Consider the following 19,219-nt stretch of genomic DNA (forward strand, 5'->3'; position numbering starts at 1 on the left):
GTTTGGGCAGGAATGAAATTACTGACTGGGCTTAAGCTGAGGCCTGAAAATGATCCAGGAACAATGGACAAGGCTAATGAGATGAATGAGTATTTCAATAGATTTAGCAGTATATGTGTAATGCAAACTGATAGTGGATGGGAACTGGGTGCAAATTCTGCAACATCGATATTGGAGGATGAGCAGACCTATTTTAGAGTATCCGAAAATGATGTGAGGAGGCAGTTTAAGTCACTTAACATTGGTAAAGCTGCAGGACCTGATGGACTCAGCTCACGTGTCCTTAAAGTTTGTGCAGACCAGCTGTGTACTGTCTTTACGCGCCTATTTAATGGAAGTCTACAAACACAGAGGGTACCAGTGTTATGGAAAACTTCCTGTCTGGTGCCGGTACCCAAGACGACTTCTCCTGCAACCCTAAATGACTATCGTCCTGTAGCCTTAACATCTCACGCTATGAAGGCCTTGGAAAGATTAGTGCTTGCTCACTTAAGACCGAGGGTCAATGCTTTTATTGATCCCCTTCAGTTTGCTTACCGACATAGATTGGGGGTGGATGATGCTATCCTTTCTCTGTTACATAGGGTACATTCATTTCTGGAGACTGACGGAACCACGGTGCGAGCGATGTTCTTCGATTTCTCGAGTGCATTTAACTCCCTGCAGCCACTTTTACTACACAAAAAGATGACTGATATGAAGGTTGAGGAGGGGATGAGAAATTGGATAACTGACTACCTATCAGAATGGCCACAGTTTGTATAGATGGGAGCAGTTGTGTCAAGCAGATTACTGAGCAGTGTAGGTGCCCCCCAGGGAACGGTGCTTGCGCCCTTTCTATTCACACTGTATACTTCAGACTTTCAGTATAAATCTGAACTTTGCCACCTTCAAACATTTTCGGATGACTCTGTGGTTGTGGGATGCATTAGGGGAGATCAGGGGGATGAGGAATATAGAAGGGTGGTGTCGAAGTTCGTGGATTGGTGCAATGGTAACTATCTGCAGCTAAATGTTAAGAAAACTAAGGAGTTGGTGGCCAACTATAGCAGGATAAAGATGGAATGCTTACCGATCACTATTGCTGGTCAGGAGGTAGAGCAGGTGGAGAGTTACAAATATTTGGGGGTCCATTTGGATAGCAAACTGGACTGGAGATGCCACTCAGAGTTTGTCTACAAGAAGGGGATGAGCAGACTGTATTTCCTAAGGAAACTGAGGTCTTTTAATGTGTGTAGCAAAATGTTAGAAATGTTCTACCAATCTGTGGTGGCAAGTGCCATCTTTTTTGCAATCACGTGCTGGGGTAGTAGTGTGCGGGCCTCTGATGCTAATAAGCTGAATAAGATTATTAAGAAGGCAAGTTCTGCTGTGGGCTGCAATCTGGACTCTTTTGGGGAGGTAGTGGAGAAAAGAACTCTGAAAAAGTGTATGGCAATTATGAACAATAATGCACATCCACTATATGAGCTATTCATGAGACAGAAGAGCACCTTCAGCAACCGGCTAATACTTCTGAGGTGTAAGAAGGAAAAATATAGGAAATCGTTTGTGCCAACTGCCATGGGAATGTACAACAATAACATTAGGGTTAAACCACCAAGGTGAATGTCTACTTATTTCTCTACATTTCAGTTCACTCGTTGTGTATGTCCTATTCTAATGTATAATGTTCTTCTGTCAACAAACTGTCATGTCAACTATGTAATTCCTTTATGATTTTTATGTTTGAAGTCGTGCTGCTGTGATACCATAATTTCCCACGGGATCAATAAAGTGTATCGTATCGTATCGTATCGTATCGTATATGAATAGCCATATAGACTATAATTGGAATTTTTTTTGTAATAGGAAGCATGCATACAATGACGGGAGGGGGAGCAACGCATACCAAGACAGCTACGGGGGAGGCACCCATCCCAGGACAGCTACGGGGGGAGCCACGCATATCAGGATAGCTACAGGGGGAGCCACACATACCAGGACAGGACAGGGGGAGCCACGCATGAGTCGCCCACCAGGGCAGGGTACTCGGTACTGGGTACAGTCGGCTATTAAAGGGGATGCCACGGTGGCTGCAATGCAGTCCGTGACCCTGGGACTCACTGTAAAAGGGGAACGGTCTTTAAAGGGAATTGTGATAAAGTCTGTCGTGACGCCACCTGGAGTTCGGTCAATAGGGAGGACCGACGCTGCTTTAAAGGGGTCCTCTGGGGGATGTTGTTGCAGCAATGATGGTGACGCTTCCCACAGGTGAAGCGGGGCCCCCAGGGGTCCTAGAGTGTATGGTGATGATAGTGTTTGCCGGTCAATGAATACAGGACACAGGTTGAAAAATCTTTACCTGGTTTACTGTAGTTGGCAGGCCACAGTCCAGGGTACCGGCAATAGATACATTGAGAGTCCAGGCAGCTTAGAAACAAGTGGAATCCCCTTGGCAAGTCTGGTTGGGAGCCTTCAACTGCACTTGCTACAGTCCCTTGCTGTGTGTAATGTCCTAACAAGGTCCTGGTTCTTTCTTCTGTCCTGGGATAGGTACCTGTATGGTAGGCAGCTTGTGCTATTCCTTCTGGGGTCTCTGCACGGTGACTCCAAGCTCCTGGGTGTTGCTGTACCACAGGCTTAATTTGGGCAGTAAACGTGTAGCTCTGTGCCCTCGAGTTCTGCTAGGTGTCCTAGAGTTCCACTCCAGCCTTGGGCTCCCGGAACCCAGTTTCTGCGCTTTGGCTCCTTGAGGGCCCACTTGCAGCCTCCTTGAGCCCTAAAATCTCTCCTCTGTTCCTTTCCTGTCTCTACTGGACGTCTGCTCTCTCTGGTCTCTCTGGACAGACTGTCTCTGTCCACTGTCTCTCTCAGACTGTCTGACTCCTCCTCCAAACCAGGATCTTTATCCAAGGAAGCTGCCCTAAAGCAGGGTTTTTGTGCTCTCCTCCTGGCCTGGATTCAGAAGGTGTTGTGTGTATGATTTATCTGCCAAAGAGATCCCTCTTGTTTCCAGGCATAGCACTACCCTCCCCAAGAGAAAGGCAGCACTACTGTGGTACCTGAACTCCTAGGGTGCCACACGCATACCAGGACAGTGACGGGGAGCCACACATACCAGGACAGTGATGGGGGAGCCATGCATACCAGGACAGGACAGGGGGAGCCATGCATACCAGGACAGGATGGGGGAGCCACGCATACCAGGACAGCTATGGGGGGAGTCACGCACACCAGGACAGCGACGGGGGGAGCCACACATACCAGGACAGTGACGGGGGAGCCATGCATACCATGACAGGACAGGAGAGCCATGCAAACCAGGACAGGGATGAGGGGACAATGCATACTCGAGTCAATAAGCTTACCCAGTTTTCCGTGGCAAAATTAGGTGCCTTGGCTTATACACGGGTTGGCTTATACTCGAGTATATACGGTACATTGGCCGGATAATCTGTGACTCATTAAAAATGGACATGTCTCTATTTTGTTTTTTGCAAACTACACAATCTGCAAAAGAAAACTGAAATGTGAATAGCAAAATAGACTGTTAGGGCTGGTGTAACACACCAAATGATATACAGCAGTGTTTCCCAAACTCCAGTCCTCACGGACCCCACGGGTCATGTTTTCAGGATTTCCATAGTGTTGCACAGGTGAGACAATTCCTGATGCATTGATGATACTTTTACTACTTGAGAAATACTAAGGAAATCCTAAAAACATGACCCGCGGGGTCCGTGAGGACTGGAATTCGGGAAACACTGATATAAAGGAAGATATAAGGTGCGTTCGCAGCCCGGGGTCCACCATGCAGAGATGACACCTGCTGCTCAGTAATGGCGGACAGTATATGGCAGTATAATGAAAACACACATGGGTTAACTTTACCTGGTATGTAAGGAGGTGAACCCTGTTGCGTCACAGGGCCACAATACCACTGAGTGAACGCTAGTGTTAGGTCACAGGACTCTGCCAAAAACACACAGTTTAGAGTCCCTCTAGACTAGTGTTCCCCAACTCCGGTCCTCAAGAGCCACCAACAGGTCATGTTTTCAGGATTTCCTTAGTATTGCACAGGTGATTGAATGCTTGTCTGTCCAAGTGATGCAATTATCACCTGTGCAATAGTAAGGAAATCCTGAAAACATGACCTGTTGGTTGCTCTTGAGGACCGGAGTTGGGGAACACTGCTAGACCCACCAGTGCTCAGCACCACAACTGTGATGCCAGGTAGAAACTACACTAATAGATTTAGTGCACTAAGTGCGTGCAGTGCCGCTCTGGCGAACACCACTAACCACCCTAACTAGGGCTTGGAAAACGCACTAATTGTGCAAGGCGCCGCACTGGCAGACGCTGCTTATTTGACGCTGCATGCTCGTGCCTTGTGCTGAATGGCACAATCTGGCATTAGTCAGCTCAAACACTCAACCACATGCAACAACACTAGGGAGCGGGTTGATGTAGGAGCTTTAACCAGATATCTAACACACATCCACACATCCACGATTTTGGTTTATACTAGCGTATGACCGAGCGGCCATGCAAACCTTTTAGAGTTGCAGCCTTCCGGGACCTTCCCAGTGGTCCAATCAGAGCCACTTCAGGGCCTGAGCATGTGACCTCCGACCTCCAATGAGAGGTCATCCCACGGGTATGCTCAGTAGACAAAAAGCACGACTTAGCCCCTGGAGCATCTGCTTGCCACTGATTAATGCTGGTTACAAGAGCTGAACCTGGGACAACAGCAGTAACAAGATGCACAGCATCAGCTTGAGCAAGACACTGGGACCGATGTCTCTGCTGAGCAGACTCCTCTGCTCCTGGGGAGAATGGGAGACCACAGAGGACATGGTCCGAGATTCTCCCTGTGCAGCATCCGGAACTCGACACCTAACAGACTATAATGTGATTTTGTGCGATCTATGAAAAACATGTAAAATGAAATATGAAAAGCAGGCATCTGAATAAGGTCTAAGTCTGTATTGATTGATTAAAAACTTAAACAGTCAAAACAGCTATTTTAATCATTGTATGGAACAATATTTTCTCACCTAGTAATAAATCTAAAAATGCCAAGTGATTTTGAGTGTAAGGCACCTCAATCAATGTCATCAGAACATTCTTTTCTCTTAACCTCCAACTACCAAATACAGATCTAAGCTTGTTCTGCCAATGGTACGCTGTGCAATGTGCAGAGTTAGGCTGGAGTCACACTAGCATATGGCATCCGATGTGAGAGATATCCTAAAGACCCTCGGCTCCTGCTCTTCTGTGAGCGGGAGCCGAGTGTCATGCTTCTGTGCTATAGGAGCACAGCAGCGGAGAAGGCAGAGAAATTAATTTCTCCATCTCCTCTGTTGCTGGTGTCAGTGTATATCGCACCACACTTGAATAATATCAGAGTTATGTGTTTTGTGTCACTCGCACCCTTAGACTTATATGGGTGTGAGTGAGCCGAGACTTGGTGCCAATCGCAGCATGTTGCTATTGTTCTTGCATACCGATTCGTCATGAGAAAATAATCGCAGATGTGAGTTCGCCTGTAAAGTAATACTGGGTGATGTTTTTGTTGCATAGCATTTGGCCATATTGTACAGTAGTGTGACTTCACCCAGGTATTCTTTTCAGCACTCATTTAATAGACTGTTTACAACCATGCGTCAGATATGCACTGAACAATCAACATTATGTGAAGTGTCCAAGAGCGTTAGTCATGACCGAGCTGCTGACCCATCATGCTTTAGCACGTTACAGGAAAATTGTGTAGGTCCCGGCTGGGTGTTGATGTTGGTGTTGTGTGGGCCTTGTCCCGTTTAGGTCACTTTTAGCGGATGGTATTGGCTGGCCAGGACCATGACTTACTCAAATCAATGAAGAAGGCTTCCTTGCAAACGTGGGAACTTTACTGAACTTAATAAGTGTTATGTACATGGAATAGTGAGCACACAGTCTTAACCCTGCGTCAGGCACAAAAGGCCTGACAAGCACAGCTCACATTTTTTATTTCCCTCTCCTCTCCAAGGTGGCAGGGGATCCCGCCCCTCCCAGTACCTTCCTATCTTTAGGTGCAGATTGAAACTTCCCCACTCAAGTTTTACAGCTATCCTTGTGGAGCACAGGTGTGACCACCATGGCCTCTCAGTCTCCTTATGCCTGAAGGTTCTCACTTTTCATAGTTCATACTTTCTAGGGTTTTGTCATCACAATTGTTTATTTTGCTCATTTTATGAATGAATAATACAAAGTTTGTGGATATTTTGTAGAAATAACTAGGGTTTTCTTACAAATAAGAGGGCTTTGGCGGTAGTTGTCACATTTGGGTACTTTTTGTTGTATTACGTTTACGGTTAGTAAATGTTTTCTTTGCATCTGATTTTGTGTACTTTCTTTTAATACATCTCTATGAAGGTCACTGATTACTTTGATAGACCAGAAAATGAGATAATTAGATATTATAGGTGGTTTTTTAACCTGAATCTGTCAGGCACATAAACTCGGGAGTGCCAGAGATGCGCCTGACCCAGGGTTAAGTACGTTTCATTCACAGCATTTTTTCATATACATCGTTACCTTCCACTGTAGTCTGCTCCACTGCACTGTTTCACCCTACTTTTTCACAGCCTAGCTTGTCATCACAGTACAGTTCAGCAAGTTTCTCTACACCTGCTCAGGTGGCTCCACGTCCCAGGGCTGGGAAGAGGGGTGGGCATGGTAGGCACCTGCCTAGGATGCCAACTCCTGCCTATCAGTCACTAACACCGCTCACCCTCTCTATATCCTATGCACCTGCCATTGCTATTGGAGGCAAATACAATTGTTGTCTGCCTTGTCACCATCACAGGAGCAGATGAGCTGTCATCTCACCTTCTCCAGGATCTCCAGAATAATGCAGGCCACTTCCAGCCTGCACCTTGTTCGAGAAGGCACACACAGGGGATGTTGGAAGGCACGGTGCAGTGACACCATTTTGCCCTCCAACATCTACTGCTGCACTTCACAGAAGAGGAGACAGTGAATGGGAGCCCGGATTATGCGAGTATGAGCTTTTATTTTTTCTTCTTCAAATCTAACATTACTGACTGTGCCTGTCCTCAACCCAACAGGATGATTGGTGTAGTGCGTCACCTTTGGCCGAGTTCGCATTTAGCAACCGCATTAACCAGTCTACGGGCACATCCCCCTTTTTTTGCAACACTCCCCTGGCAATATTCATGTACAATTGATGGCTTTCATTCTCTAATTATGTACTGATGATGATTTTGGCTTTTTAGTCATGTACTGATGATGGTTTTGGTGGTTTTGGTGATCAATATATCACCAGAATCATCATCACGACAAGAATACATCACTAGAACAATCACCACTACACTATGTTCCAAATTATTATGCAGATGACATTTTTCTCGGATTTTCCTAAATGGTCGGTGCAAATGACAGTCAGTCTAATAAAAGTCATCACCCATTAGAGTGTACATGGAATTTTATTGAAGAAACCTCCCAATGATAACAGTATAATCTCCAAAATGAATAAAAACTCAAAATGCACTGTTCCAAATTATTAGGCACAGTAGAATTTCTAAACATTTGATATGTTTTAAAGAACTGAAAATGCTCATTTGTGGAATTTTCAGCATTAGGAGGTCACATGCACTGAACAAAAAAGCTATTTAACTCCAAAACATCCTAACAGGCCAAGTTACATTACATAGGACCCCTGCTTTGATATCACCTTCACAATCCTTGCATTCTTGAGTTTTTGGAGAGTTTCTGCTTGTACGTCTTTGCATGAACTCAGAATAGCTTCCCAGAGCTGCTGTTTTGATGTGAACTGCCTCCCACCCTCATAGATCTTGTGCTGGATGATACTCCAAAGGTTTTCTATAGGGTTGAGGTCAGGGGAAGATGATGGCCACACCATGAGTTTATCTCCTTTTATGCCCATAGAAGCCAATGACTCAGAGATTATTTGCAGCATGAGATGGGGCATTGTCATGCATGAAGATGATTTTGCTCCTGAAGGCACGTTTCTGCTTTTAGACCATGGAAGAAAGTTGTCAGTCAGAAATGCTATTTACTTTACAGAGGTCATTTTCACATCTTCAGGAACCTTAAAGGGCCCCACCAGCTGTTTCCCTATGATTCCGGCCCAAAACATGATTTCTCCACCTCCTTGCTGACGTCGCAGCCTTGTTGCGACATGGTGGCCATCCACCAACCATCCACTACTCCATCCATCTGGACCATCCAGGGTTGCTCGACACTCATCAGTAAACAAGACTGTTTTAAAATTAGTCTTCATGTATGTCTGGGCCCACTGCAACCGTTTCTGCTCATGAACACTGTTTAGGGGTGGCCGAATAGTAGGTTTATGCACCACAGCAAGCCTTTGAAGGATCATACACCTTGAGGTTCGAGGGAAACCAGAGGCACCAGCAGCTTCAAATAATGGTTTCCTGCTTTGTAATGGTATTTTGGCAGCCCCTCTCTTAATCCAATGAATTTGTCTGGCAGAAACCTTCCTCATTATGCCGTTATCTGCATGGACTCCGTCTGTGCTCTGTTTCAGTCACAAATCTCTTCACAGTATGATGATCACAAAGTTTTTGTGAAGTATCTAATTTTTTCATACCTTGTCCAAGGCATTGCACTATTTAACCCTTTTCAGCAGCAGAGAGATCCTTTTAATTTCTCATATTGCTTGAAACCTTTGGCCTGCTTAATAATGTGGAACATCATTTTTAAGTAGTTTTCCTTTAATTAGAATCACCTGGAAAACTAATTATCACGTGTTTAAGATTGATTTCAGTTATCTATTGAGCCCTGAGACATAATACCATCCACAAGTTTATTTGAAAAACAAAAAAATTAAATCTTAGACACTTAAATCCAATTTGCATAATAATTTGGAACACAGTGTATATCAATATGTCCCCAGAACCAGAATACATCACCAGAAACAACATCAGTTTTGTGCAAGTTGTATTTGACGCATGACGGACACTAAAACCATCAGATGTATACCTGTATTTACAATGGGAGGTCTGATAATTTTCCAATAGGCCATGTGCACATGCTGTGGATTCCACTGCGGAATTTTCCACAGCGGTTTTGATAAATCCGCAGTGCAAAACCGCTGCGGTTTTTACTGCGGATTTATTATCATTTTTATTGTGGTTTCCGCTGCGGTTTTTCACCTGCAGTTTCCTATTAGAGCAGGTGAAAAACCGCTGTGGATTCCGCACAAAGAATTGACATGCTGCGGAAAATAAACCGCTGCGTTTCCGTGCATTTTTTTCCGCAGCATGTGCACTGTGGATTTAATTTCCCATAGTTTTACATGGTACTGTAAATGCATGGGAAATTGCTGCGGATCCACAGCTGCGGAAAAGCTGCGGATCCGCAGCAAAATCCGCAGCGTGTGTACATACCCTTAGGGTATTTGCCAAATGCTGGACACCTTAACTGAAACCAAATGGTCCAGATTATGGTTACACTTTATTAGTTTCCATAACAATCCTTACATATATGCTAGCCACCTTAGGGAGAGACCCAAGTTGGGCTAAATGTAGCGGGACGAAAGAGACCGAAAAGCCCTTTACTTAAAGGAAATACATAGTTTCAGGAAAGCATCCACTACATAACAATCCTTGAATTTTACATTTAAAATATAGGACGTCAGGGATGAATATCGTTATTTTTTCTGCTGTATTATGTAAATGGTCAGCAAAAAATGATTGTTCTTTATATAAGTTTGAAATTGCACTCCCTGTTAAGTCACATCACTAAAGTACGCCACTTTTTTTTACTTTTGGTAACATATTTTTATGAAAAAGGTAACAATTCTAGTGGAAGTAGTCATCAGAGTTTGCTACCTAACTCATAGGCGTTGAAGAGGGGATGTGCATTAGGGGTCCTCTTACCATAGTCTCTGAGCCATTCCTTTGCCTTGGGGTGGGGGGCATAATTGGTTTCATCTGCCTAGGGCACAAAAATACTTTTTCCCAGCCCTGCCACGTCATATCACTATTGACGAACTGGATCCACCGCTCGGGACCCTCACTACTCCCGCAGGCTCAGTTCTCTTTAGGTTCATACCTTCGGCATTTATCAAGCTCAGGGTTTCTCTTGAAACCTCGTCCTATCCAAGGACTCCTTTAAGGTGGAAGGCCACTCTGTCTATTCTGTTTGTTCCTGTCTCTATTTAGCTGCGGATCACCCTTTGGAAGCACTGCACACTCGTTGCTCTCCAAATTCTCACCCCCTCTATTCTGGAAGCAATCTGCCTTCCGTGGCACTAACCATCCCACTGTGGGCCAGTCCCAAACATTAACTGCATCATAACTTTCCCTGTCTCTGTCAGCTACCTGTCGCTGGGCAGACTACATCTTCATACTAACAGTGTAAAGTATCTCAATGCGCTAAGCCTATTACACTTATGTTTATCCTGTACTACCACAACCTGTACTGTACAGTTGGGCTCTAAAGTTTACATACTCGGGCAAAATTTTTGCTTTCTTGGACTTTTTTCAGAGAATATGAATGATAACACCAACACTTTTTCTCCACTCATGGTTGGTGGATGGATGAAGCCATTTATTGTCAAACTATTCTGTTTTCTCTTTTTAAATCAAAATGACAACCCAAAACATCCAAATAACCCTGACAAAAGTTCAGATACCCTGGTTATTTTTGGCCTGATAACATGCACAGAAGTTGACACAAATGGGTTTCAATGGCTAATAAAGGTACCATCCTCACCTGTGACCTGTTTGCTTGTAATCAGTGTGTGCATAAAAGCTGAGTGAGTTTCTGGGATCTAGACAGACTCTTGCATCTTTAATCCAGCCACTGAAGTTTCTGGATTGTGAGTCATGGGGAAAGAAAAAGAATTGTCAATGGATCTACTGGAAAAGGTAGTTGAACTGTATAAAACAGGAAAGGGATACAAATAGATATCGAAGGAATTGATAATGCCAGTCAGCAGTGTTCAAATGGTGATTAACAAATGGAAAATTAGGGGCTCTGTAAAAACAAAACCACAGTCAGGTAGACCAACAAAAATGTCATCCACAACTGCCAGGAAAATTGTTTGGGATGCAAAGAAAAACCCACAAATAACATGAGCTGAAATACATTGAAAACTAGTGGTGTGGCTGTTCCAAGATGCACAATAAGAAGGCACTTAAAGAAAAATGGGCTACATGGTTGAGTCGCCAGAAGAAAGCCATCACTGTGCAAATGCCACAAAGTATCTCGCCTACAATATGCAATACAGCACAGAGACAAGCCTCAAAACATCTGGAACAAGGTAATTTGGAGTGAACGAGACCAAAACAGAACTTTTTGGCCACAACCATAAAGGTTACATTTGAAGAGAGGTCAACAAGGCTTATGATGAAAGGAACGCCATTCCTACTGTCAAGCACGGAGGTGGATCGCTGATGTTTTGGGATGTGTGAGCTTCAAAGGCACAGGAAAGTTGGTCAAAGTTGATGGAAAGATGAATGCAGCACGTTATCAGCAAATACTGGGAAAAAACTTGCACTCATCAGCCCAGGAGCTGTGCATGGGATGTACTTGGATGTTCCAACATGAATACGATCCAAAACACATGGCCAAGTTGACCTGTCATTGGCTACAGCAGAACAAAGTGAAGGTGCTGGAGTGGCCATCTCAGGTTCCTGACCTCAATGTCATTGAACCACTCTGGGGAGATCCCATGCATGCAATTCATGCTAGACAGACCAGGAACTTACAGGAACTGGAGGCTTTTTCCCAAGAAGAGTGGACAGTTTTACCATCTGAGAAAATAAAGAACCTCATCCACGACTACCACAAAAGACTTCAAGCTGTCATTGATGTTAGAAGGGGAAATACATGGTATTAAGAAATGGGGTATGTGAACTTTTGATCAGGGTCATTTGGATGTTTTGGGTTGTCATTATGATTTAATCCTTAGTGGCAGAGCCAATTTGTAGCTTAATGACCAGGGCAATATTTACAATTGTGACCACTGTCATTTTTTGAGGTTATGACTCTGAAACACTTTAACGAATCCCGTTGATTCTGAGAATGTTTTTCCATGACACAATTTTGGAAACAAATTATTTTTGTTAGGACGTTATAAGGGTTAAAAGTTGACCAGCGATTGCTCATTTTTACTACAAAATTTGGAAAACCTTATTTTGGGGACCATCTCACATTTAAAGTAACTTTAAGGGGTGTAAATGACAAAAAATACCAAAAAGTGACACCATTCAAAAAACTACACCCCTCACGATGTTCAAAACCACATTTAAGAAGTTTATTAACCCTTTACGTGCCTCACAGGAACTGAAGCAATGTGGAAGGAAAAAATTAACATTTACATTTTTTTAACAAACATTTTACTTCAGAATCATTTTTTTTATTTCCACAAGTGTAAAAAGAGAAAATGAACCACAATATTTATTGTGCAATTTCTCCTAAATATGCCGATACACCAAATGTTGGGGTACACCACTGTTTGGGCGCACAGCCGAGCACGGAGGCAAAGGAGCACCATTTGACTTTTTCAATGCAGAATTGGCTGGAATTGAGATGAGGCGCCATGTCACGTTTGGAGAGCCCCTGATGTGCCTAAACAGTGGAAACCACCCACAAGTGACACCATTTTAGAAACTAGACCCTTTAAGGAACTTATCCAGATCTGTGGTGAGCACTTTGAATCCCCAAGTGCTTCACAGAAGTTTATTAAGTAGCGCTGTGAAATTTAAAAAAATTTTATTTTTTCCACAAAAATGATAATATCGCCCCAAAATTTTTATTTTCACAAGGGTAACTGGAGAAATTGAACCATGAAGGTTGTTGTGCAATTTGTCCTGAGTATCCCATATGTGGGGGTAAACCACTGTTTGGGTACAAGGCTGAGCTCGGAAGGGAAGGAGCGCAGCTTGACCTTTTTCAATGCAGAATTGGCTGGAATTGAGATCAGATGCCATGTTGTGTTTAGAGAGCCCCTGATGTGCCTAAAGAGTGGAAACCATTTGTAAACTAGACCCCTTAAGGAACTTATCTAGATTTGTGGTGAGCACTTTCCAGCCCTAAGTGCTTCACATAAGTTTGTAGCGCAGAGCCGTGAAAATAAAAAATCTTATTTTTTCCTCAAAAATTATATTTTAGCACACAATTTTTTATTTTCACAAGGGTAACAGGAGAAATTGGACCCCAAAAGTTGTTGTCCAATTTGTCATGAGTATGCCGATACCCCACATGTGGGAGAAAGCTACTGTTTGGGCACACGTCGGGGTTTGGATGGGAACTAATGATGTTTTGGAATGCAGACTTTGATGGAATGGTCTGTCGGCGTCATGTTGTGTTTGCAGAGCCCATGATGTGCCTAAACATTAGAAACACCCCACAAACGACCCTATTTTGGAAACTAGATTCCCCCAAAGGAGCTTATCTAGATGTGTGGTGAGCCTTTGATCATCCAAGGGCTTCACAGAAGTTTATAACGCAGAGCCGTGAAAATAAAAAAATCTTTTTTTTCAACAAAAATGATTTTTTAGCACCCAATTTTTTTTATATTCCCAAGTGTAACAGGAGAAACTGGACCCCAAAAGTTGTTGTCCAATTTGTGCTGAGTACGCTGATGCCCCATATGTGGGAGTAAACCACTGTTTGGGCGCACGGCAGAGCTCAAAAGGGAGTGAGCACCATTTGACTTTTGAACGCAAAATTGGTTGGAATCAATAGTGGAGCCATGTCGCATTTTGAGACCCCCTGATGCACCTAAACAGTGGAAACCTCCCAATTCTAACTCCAACCCTAACCCCAACACACCCCTAACCCCAATCCCAACCCTAACCATAATCCTAATCACAACCCTAACCCCAACACACCCCTAACCCCAATCCCAACCCTAACCATAACCCTAATCACAACCCTAACCCCAACACAACCCTAATTTCAACACACCTTTAAACCTAATCCCAACCATAACCCTAATCACAACCCTAACCCCAATCCCAACTCTAACCATAACCCTAATCCCAAACCTAACCCTAACCCTAATTCAAACCCTATCTTCCTAATGCTGCCGGGTGCCTGCCGGCAGATCTCGGAGGGCGCACTGTGCATGCGCCTACCATTATCTTCCTGGAAATAGATGGCTGAGCCCATGTGGGGAAGCAAGAGGGCCGAGGAGCACCGGGAGACACTGGTAAGTATGGGGGGGATCGGGGATCCTGTTTCTCTCTCCTCTGATGTGCGATCACATCAGAGGAGAGAGACTTTAAATGGCACACCTGACTTTTTTGCGGTTGCCGCTATACAGTTAATAGCAATGATCGCAAAAACCGAGGTTGGTAAAAACCAACCCGAATCATGTTCTCTGGGGTCGCGGCTACCCCCAGGAGCCTAGACCCCAGAGAAAATCTGACTCTGGGGGGCGCTGTGGTTTAAGTACCCTAAATTGCCACCATGAAAAGGTGCATCGTTGGTTGTTAAGGGGTTAAAAAGAGAAAACATAGTAGTTTGACAATAAATGGCTTCACCCAACCACTAACCACGAGTGGAGGAAAAGTTATGGTGTTATCATTCATAATCTCTGAAAAAAGGCCAAGAAAGCAAATATTCTGCCGGGGTATGTAAACTTTTGAGCACAACTGTGGCCAGATATTTACATCTATACTTTCACTGCAAAACTTGAATTTAGGGTTTTCGAGTATGGCACTCGTAATATTGCTGGAAAAAATTAGTTTGCATTAAAGCTGTCTTCAGTTTCCAATCACTAACCTAGTACTGAAAATACCGTAGCAGCAAAGTGCAATGAAATACTGTGTTGGGCCAGGTTCACATTATCGTTTGAGTCCGCAGCGTGGTGCTGCAGACTTCTTATCTTAGCTCTGCCTACTTCCGCATGTGTCCTGTCTATCTTTAACATTGGGTATGCAAGGACATGCGTTGTATGCGGATGCGTCCACGTGCCCTCCGAACGCAACATGTTGCATTTTCTTGCATTCTGCGTGCATGTCAAAACGATGCATGCGGACACATCCGCATACAACACATGTCCCTGCGTACCCAATGTTAAAGACAGGTACGCAGGACGCATGAAGAAGTAGGCAGAGCTTAAGGAAAGAAGTCCGCAGCACCACGCTGAGGGCTCAAACGCTAATGTGAACTTAGCCTCAATCCAATGTTACACTGCTGTACTTATAGCATAGCTCAATATGCAATACATCACATTATTACTGAGTTGTTCTATTTCCCTTAGATAAACCGTAAGTAGGACATTACTTTATGTCTGTACTTTGCTTAATGCAGAAACACAATACTGATCTATCATTTAATTATCGACTAATTTGAGCAAAATTATCGCTCAAAGATTCAATAAAAGCTCTAAATTGGTTTCCTTTCCAATCCAGATCTCTAATTATCATGTATCTGTCATTTTTTTACAGAGATAAATAATATTACCTATTAACGGAACCGAATCGGATGTGGCTGGCATTATCTCCGCCACCAGCAGCATGAATACAGTAAGAGATAAAAGCACAGTTATACCTAAAAGACAAGCAAACAAAAAAGAATAATCAAAATGACACAATAACAGACAGAATCCAGAAGGAATTATACTAGAGATGAACTAATGTATTTGAGTGGAATTTAATTTTACTCTATAGGATAAGTTCACACTAGGACTTTTTTCAGCTTTTTTAACACTATTTTTTATGCAAATTTTCACCTGGGTTTTACAGTACCAGCTATGTCAATGAGATTTTAAAAATCTCATGCACACAGCTTGTTTTTATTTTGTCATCAGTATTTTGTGCTTTGCATGTTTTTTGACACTTCTTTCATTTTTTTTCAGCGTTTTTCACCGACATGAATGGGTGATGAAAAAACACTGAAATTCTGCAGCAAAAACACAGGTATCAGGTTTTGCTGCGTTTTTTGTGACAAAACCTGACTCTGTAGAATAGGACTTTTTATTCTTGCACTAAACTTTATCTGCATGTAGAAGAGACAAATATAGCATGCAAAAAAAGCACAAAAATGCCGCAAAAAACTCAAGAAAAAACAAGGAAAGCCTGCTTTCTTTTTGCAGCTTCCTTCCTGCCCAGAGATCAGTTTTTACTGCAGACAAAAGGCTGAAAAAACATAGTGTGAACTTACCCTTATTAAAAAGCTGCTTTCATCAAAATGTGTATTGTTTATAATGCACACAATTAGAAGACACTGATTCAAGTAAAAAAAAACAGTTTATACTTGTCATGTTAAAGAAAAATGTTATTTTTTACTTGCAGAAGGCATTAGCAAGCATTCAGGAGCATTTAACCCTCAAATCACAACTATTGTTGGTAAAATCAACACTACATCAATGTAAAAAAAAAAAGCATTGGCACTGGGACAGTTGGGATGTAAAAGGTGAGAAAATTGGATTTTTCACATTCTGAAAACATTTTTTTTAAACTGCTGAACCTCTTTAACCCCTTTACCCCCAAGGGTGGTTTGCACGTTATGGACCGGGCCAATTTTTACAATTCTGACCACTGTCCCTTTATGAGGTTATAACTCTGGAACGCTTCAACGGATCCCGGCGATTCTGACAATGTTTTCTCGTGACATATTGTACTTCATGATAGTAGTAAAATTTCTTTGATATTACCTGCGTTTATTTCGCAATTTTCCAACTTTGAATTTTTATGCAATTAAATCACAGAGATATGTCACACAAAATACTTAAAAAGTAACATTTCCCACATGTCTACTTTACATCAGCACAATTTTGGAACCAAAATTTTTTTTGTTAGGGAGTTATAAGGGTTAAAAGTTGACCAGCAATTTCTCATTTTTACAACACCATTTTATTTTGGGGAACACATCTCATTTGAAGTCATTTTGAGGGTTTTATATGATAGAAAATACCCAAGTGTGACACCATTCTAAAAGCTGCACCCCTCAAGGTTCTCAAAACCACATTCAAGAAGTTTATTTAACCCTTCAGGTGCTTCACAGGAATTTTTGGAATGTTTAAATAAAAATTAACATTTAACTTTTTTTCACAAAAAATTTACTTCAGCTCCAATTTTTTTCATTTTGCCAAGAGTTACAGGAGAAAATGGACCCCAAACCTTGTTGTACAATTTGTCCTGAGTATGCCGATACCCCATAAGTGGAGGTAAACCACTGTTTGGGCGCATGACAGAGCTTGGAAGCAAAGGAGCGCCATTTGACTTTTTAATGCAAAATTGACTGGAATTGAGATGGGACGCCATGTTGCGTTTGGAGAGCCACTGATGTGCCTAAACATTGAAACCCCCCACAAGTGACACCATTTTGGAAAGTAGACCCCCTAAGGAACTTATCTAGAGGTGTGATGAGCACTTTGACCCACCAAGTGCTTCACAGAAGTTTATAATGCAGAACCGTAAAAATAAAAAATATTTTTTTTTCACAAAAATTATCTTTTCGCCCCCAATTTTTTATTTTCCCAATGGTAAGAGAAGAAATTGGAACCAAAAAGTTGTTGTACAATTTGTCCTGAGTACGCTGATACCCCATATGTGGGGGTAAACCACTGTTTGGGGGCATGGGAGAGCTCGGAAGGGAAGGAGCGCCGTTTGACTTTTCAATGCAAAATTCACATTAATTGAGATGAGACGCCATGTTGCGTTTGGAGAGCCACTGATGTGCCTAAATATTGAAACCCCCCACAAGTGACACCATTTTGGAAAGTAGACCCCCTAAGGAACTTATCTAGATGTGTGGTGAGCACTTTGACCCACCAAGAGCTTCACAGAAGTTTATAATGCAGAGCCGTAAAAATAAAACAAATTTTTTTTCCCACAAATATTATTTTTTAGCCCCCAGTTTTGTATTTTCCCGAGGGTAACAGGAGAAATTGGACCCCAAAATTTGTTGTGCAATTTATCCTGAGTGCGCTGATACCCCATATGTGGGGGGAACCACCGTTTGGGCGCATGGGAGGGCTCGGAAGGAAAGGAGCGCCATTTGGAATGCAGACTTAGATGGAATGGTCTGCAGGCGTCACATTGCGTTTGCAGAGCCCCTAATGTACCTAAACAGTAGAAACCCCCCACATGTGACGCCATATTGGAAACTAGACCCCCCAAGGAACTTATCTAGATTTGTTGTGAGAACTTTGAGCCCCCAAGTGTTTCACTACAGTTTATAACGCAGAGCCGTGAAAATTAAAAAATCTTTTTTTCCCACAAAACTTATTTTTTAGCCCCCAGTTTTATATTTTCCCAAGGGTAACAGGAGAAATTGGACACCAAAAGTTGTTGTCCAATTTGTCCTGAGTACGCTGATACCCCATATGTTGGGGTAAACTCCTGTTTGGGCACACAGGAGAGCTCGGAAGGGAAGGAGCACTGTTTTACTTTTTCAACTCAGAATTGGCTGGAATTGAGATCGGACGCCATGTCGCGTTTGGAGAGCCCCTGATGTGTCTAAACAGTGGAAACCCCCCAATTATAACTGAAACCCTAATCCAAACACACCCCTAACCCTAATTCCAACGGTAACCCTAACCACACCTCTAACCCAGACACACCCCTAACCCTAATCCCAACCCTATTCCCAACCGCAAATGTAATCCAAACCCTAACTTTAGCCCCAACCCTAACTGTAGCCTTAACCCTAACTGTAGCCTTAACCCTAACTGTAGCCTTAACCCTAACTGTAGCCTTTACCCTTACTGTAGCCTTAACCCTAGCCCTAACCCTAGCCCTAACCCTAGCCCTAACCCTAGCCCTAGTCCTAACCCTCAATTATATGTCTTGGGCAATTCAATGGACAAAGGATATATGGTTCCCCCCTCCAGGATGGGATGGAGTATTGACACTATTTCCCAGAATATATCGGAAGGAAAGACTTCTTGATACCGAACTACTTGGTCGAGTGCAGAATGTGCATTATATTTCAAAAAATTATTCCTGGGGGCTGTGTCATAGATGCAGGAAGATACCATGACAAGGGCCTCCCTTGACAAACATTATCTACACTGGACTACTATAGTAGTTGTGGGCCTCAATTCAAGTTTTCAGATGGCCATCACTCGGTCATCAACAGTTAGTGTACATTTCTATTGAATATGTGTCCCCTATCTCAGTCACAATGTGGGACAACCTGTCACAAGGGCCTCCAATGAAAAATATTAGTTTGGTAGGGCCACTCTACATTCAAGATTTGTTCACTGCACAATGTGCATAGAGTTTGT

The 19,219-nt window shown here is 43.0% G+C and overlaps 1 protein-coding gene across 1 annotated transcript in view; it reads right to left on the minus strand.

Annotated features, from left to right (window-relative positions):
- CHRNA7 (cholinergic receptor nicotinic alpha 7 subunit) overlaps positions 1-19,219 on the minus strand; it is a 622,924-nt gene that overhangs the window by 26,208 nt on the left and 577,497 nt on the right. Inside the window, exon 8 of the mRNA XM_069765888.1 lies at positions 15,451-15,537. Coding sequence (XP_069621989.1) covers positions 15,451-15,537 — 87 coding nt within the window. The remainder of the gene's footprint in view (positions 1-15,450; positions 15,538-19,219) is intronic.

The sequence above is a fragment of the Ranitomeya imitator genome, chromosome 4 (genome assembly GCF_032444005.1).
Source record: "Ranitomeya imitator isolate aRanImi1 chromosome 4, aRanImi1.pri, whole genome shotgun sequence".
NCBI lineage: Eukaryota > Metazoa > Chordata > Amphibia > Anura > Dendrobatidae > Ranitomeya > Ranitomeya imitator.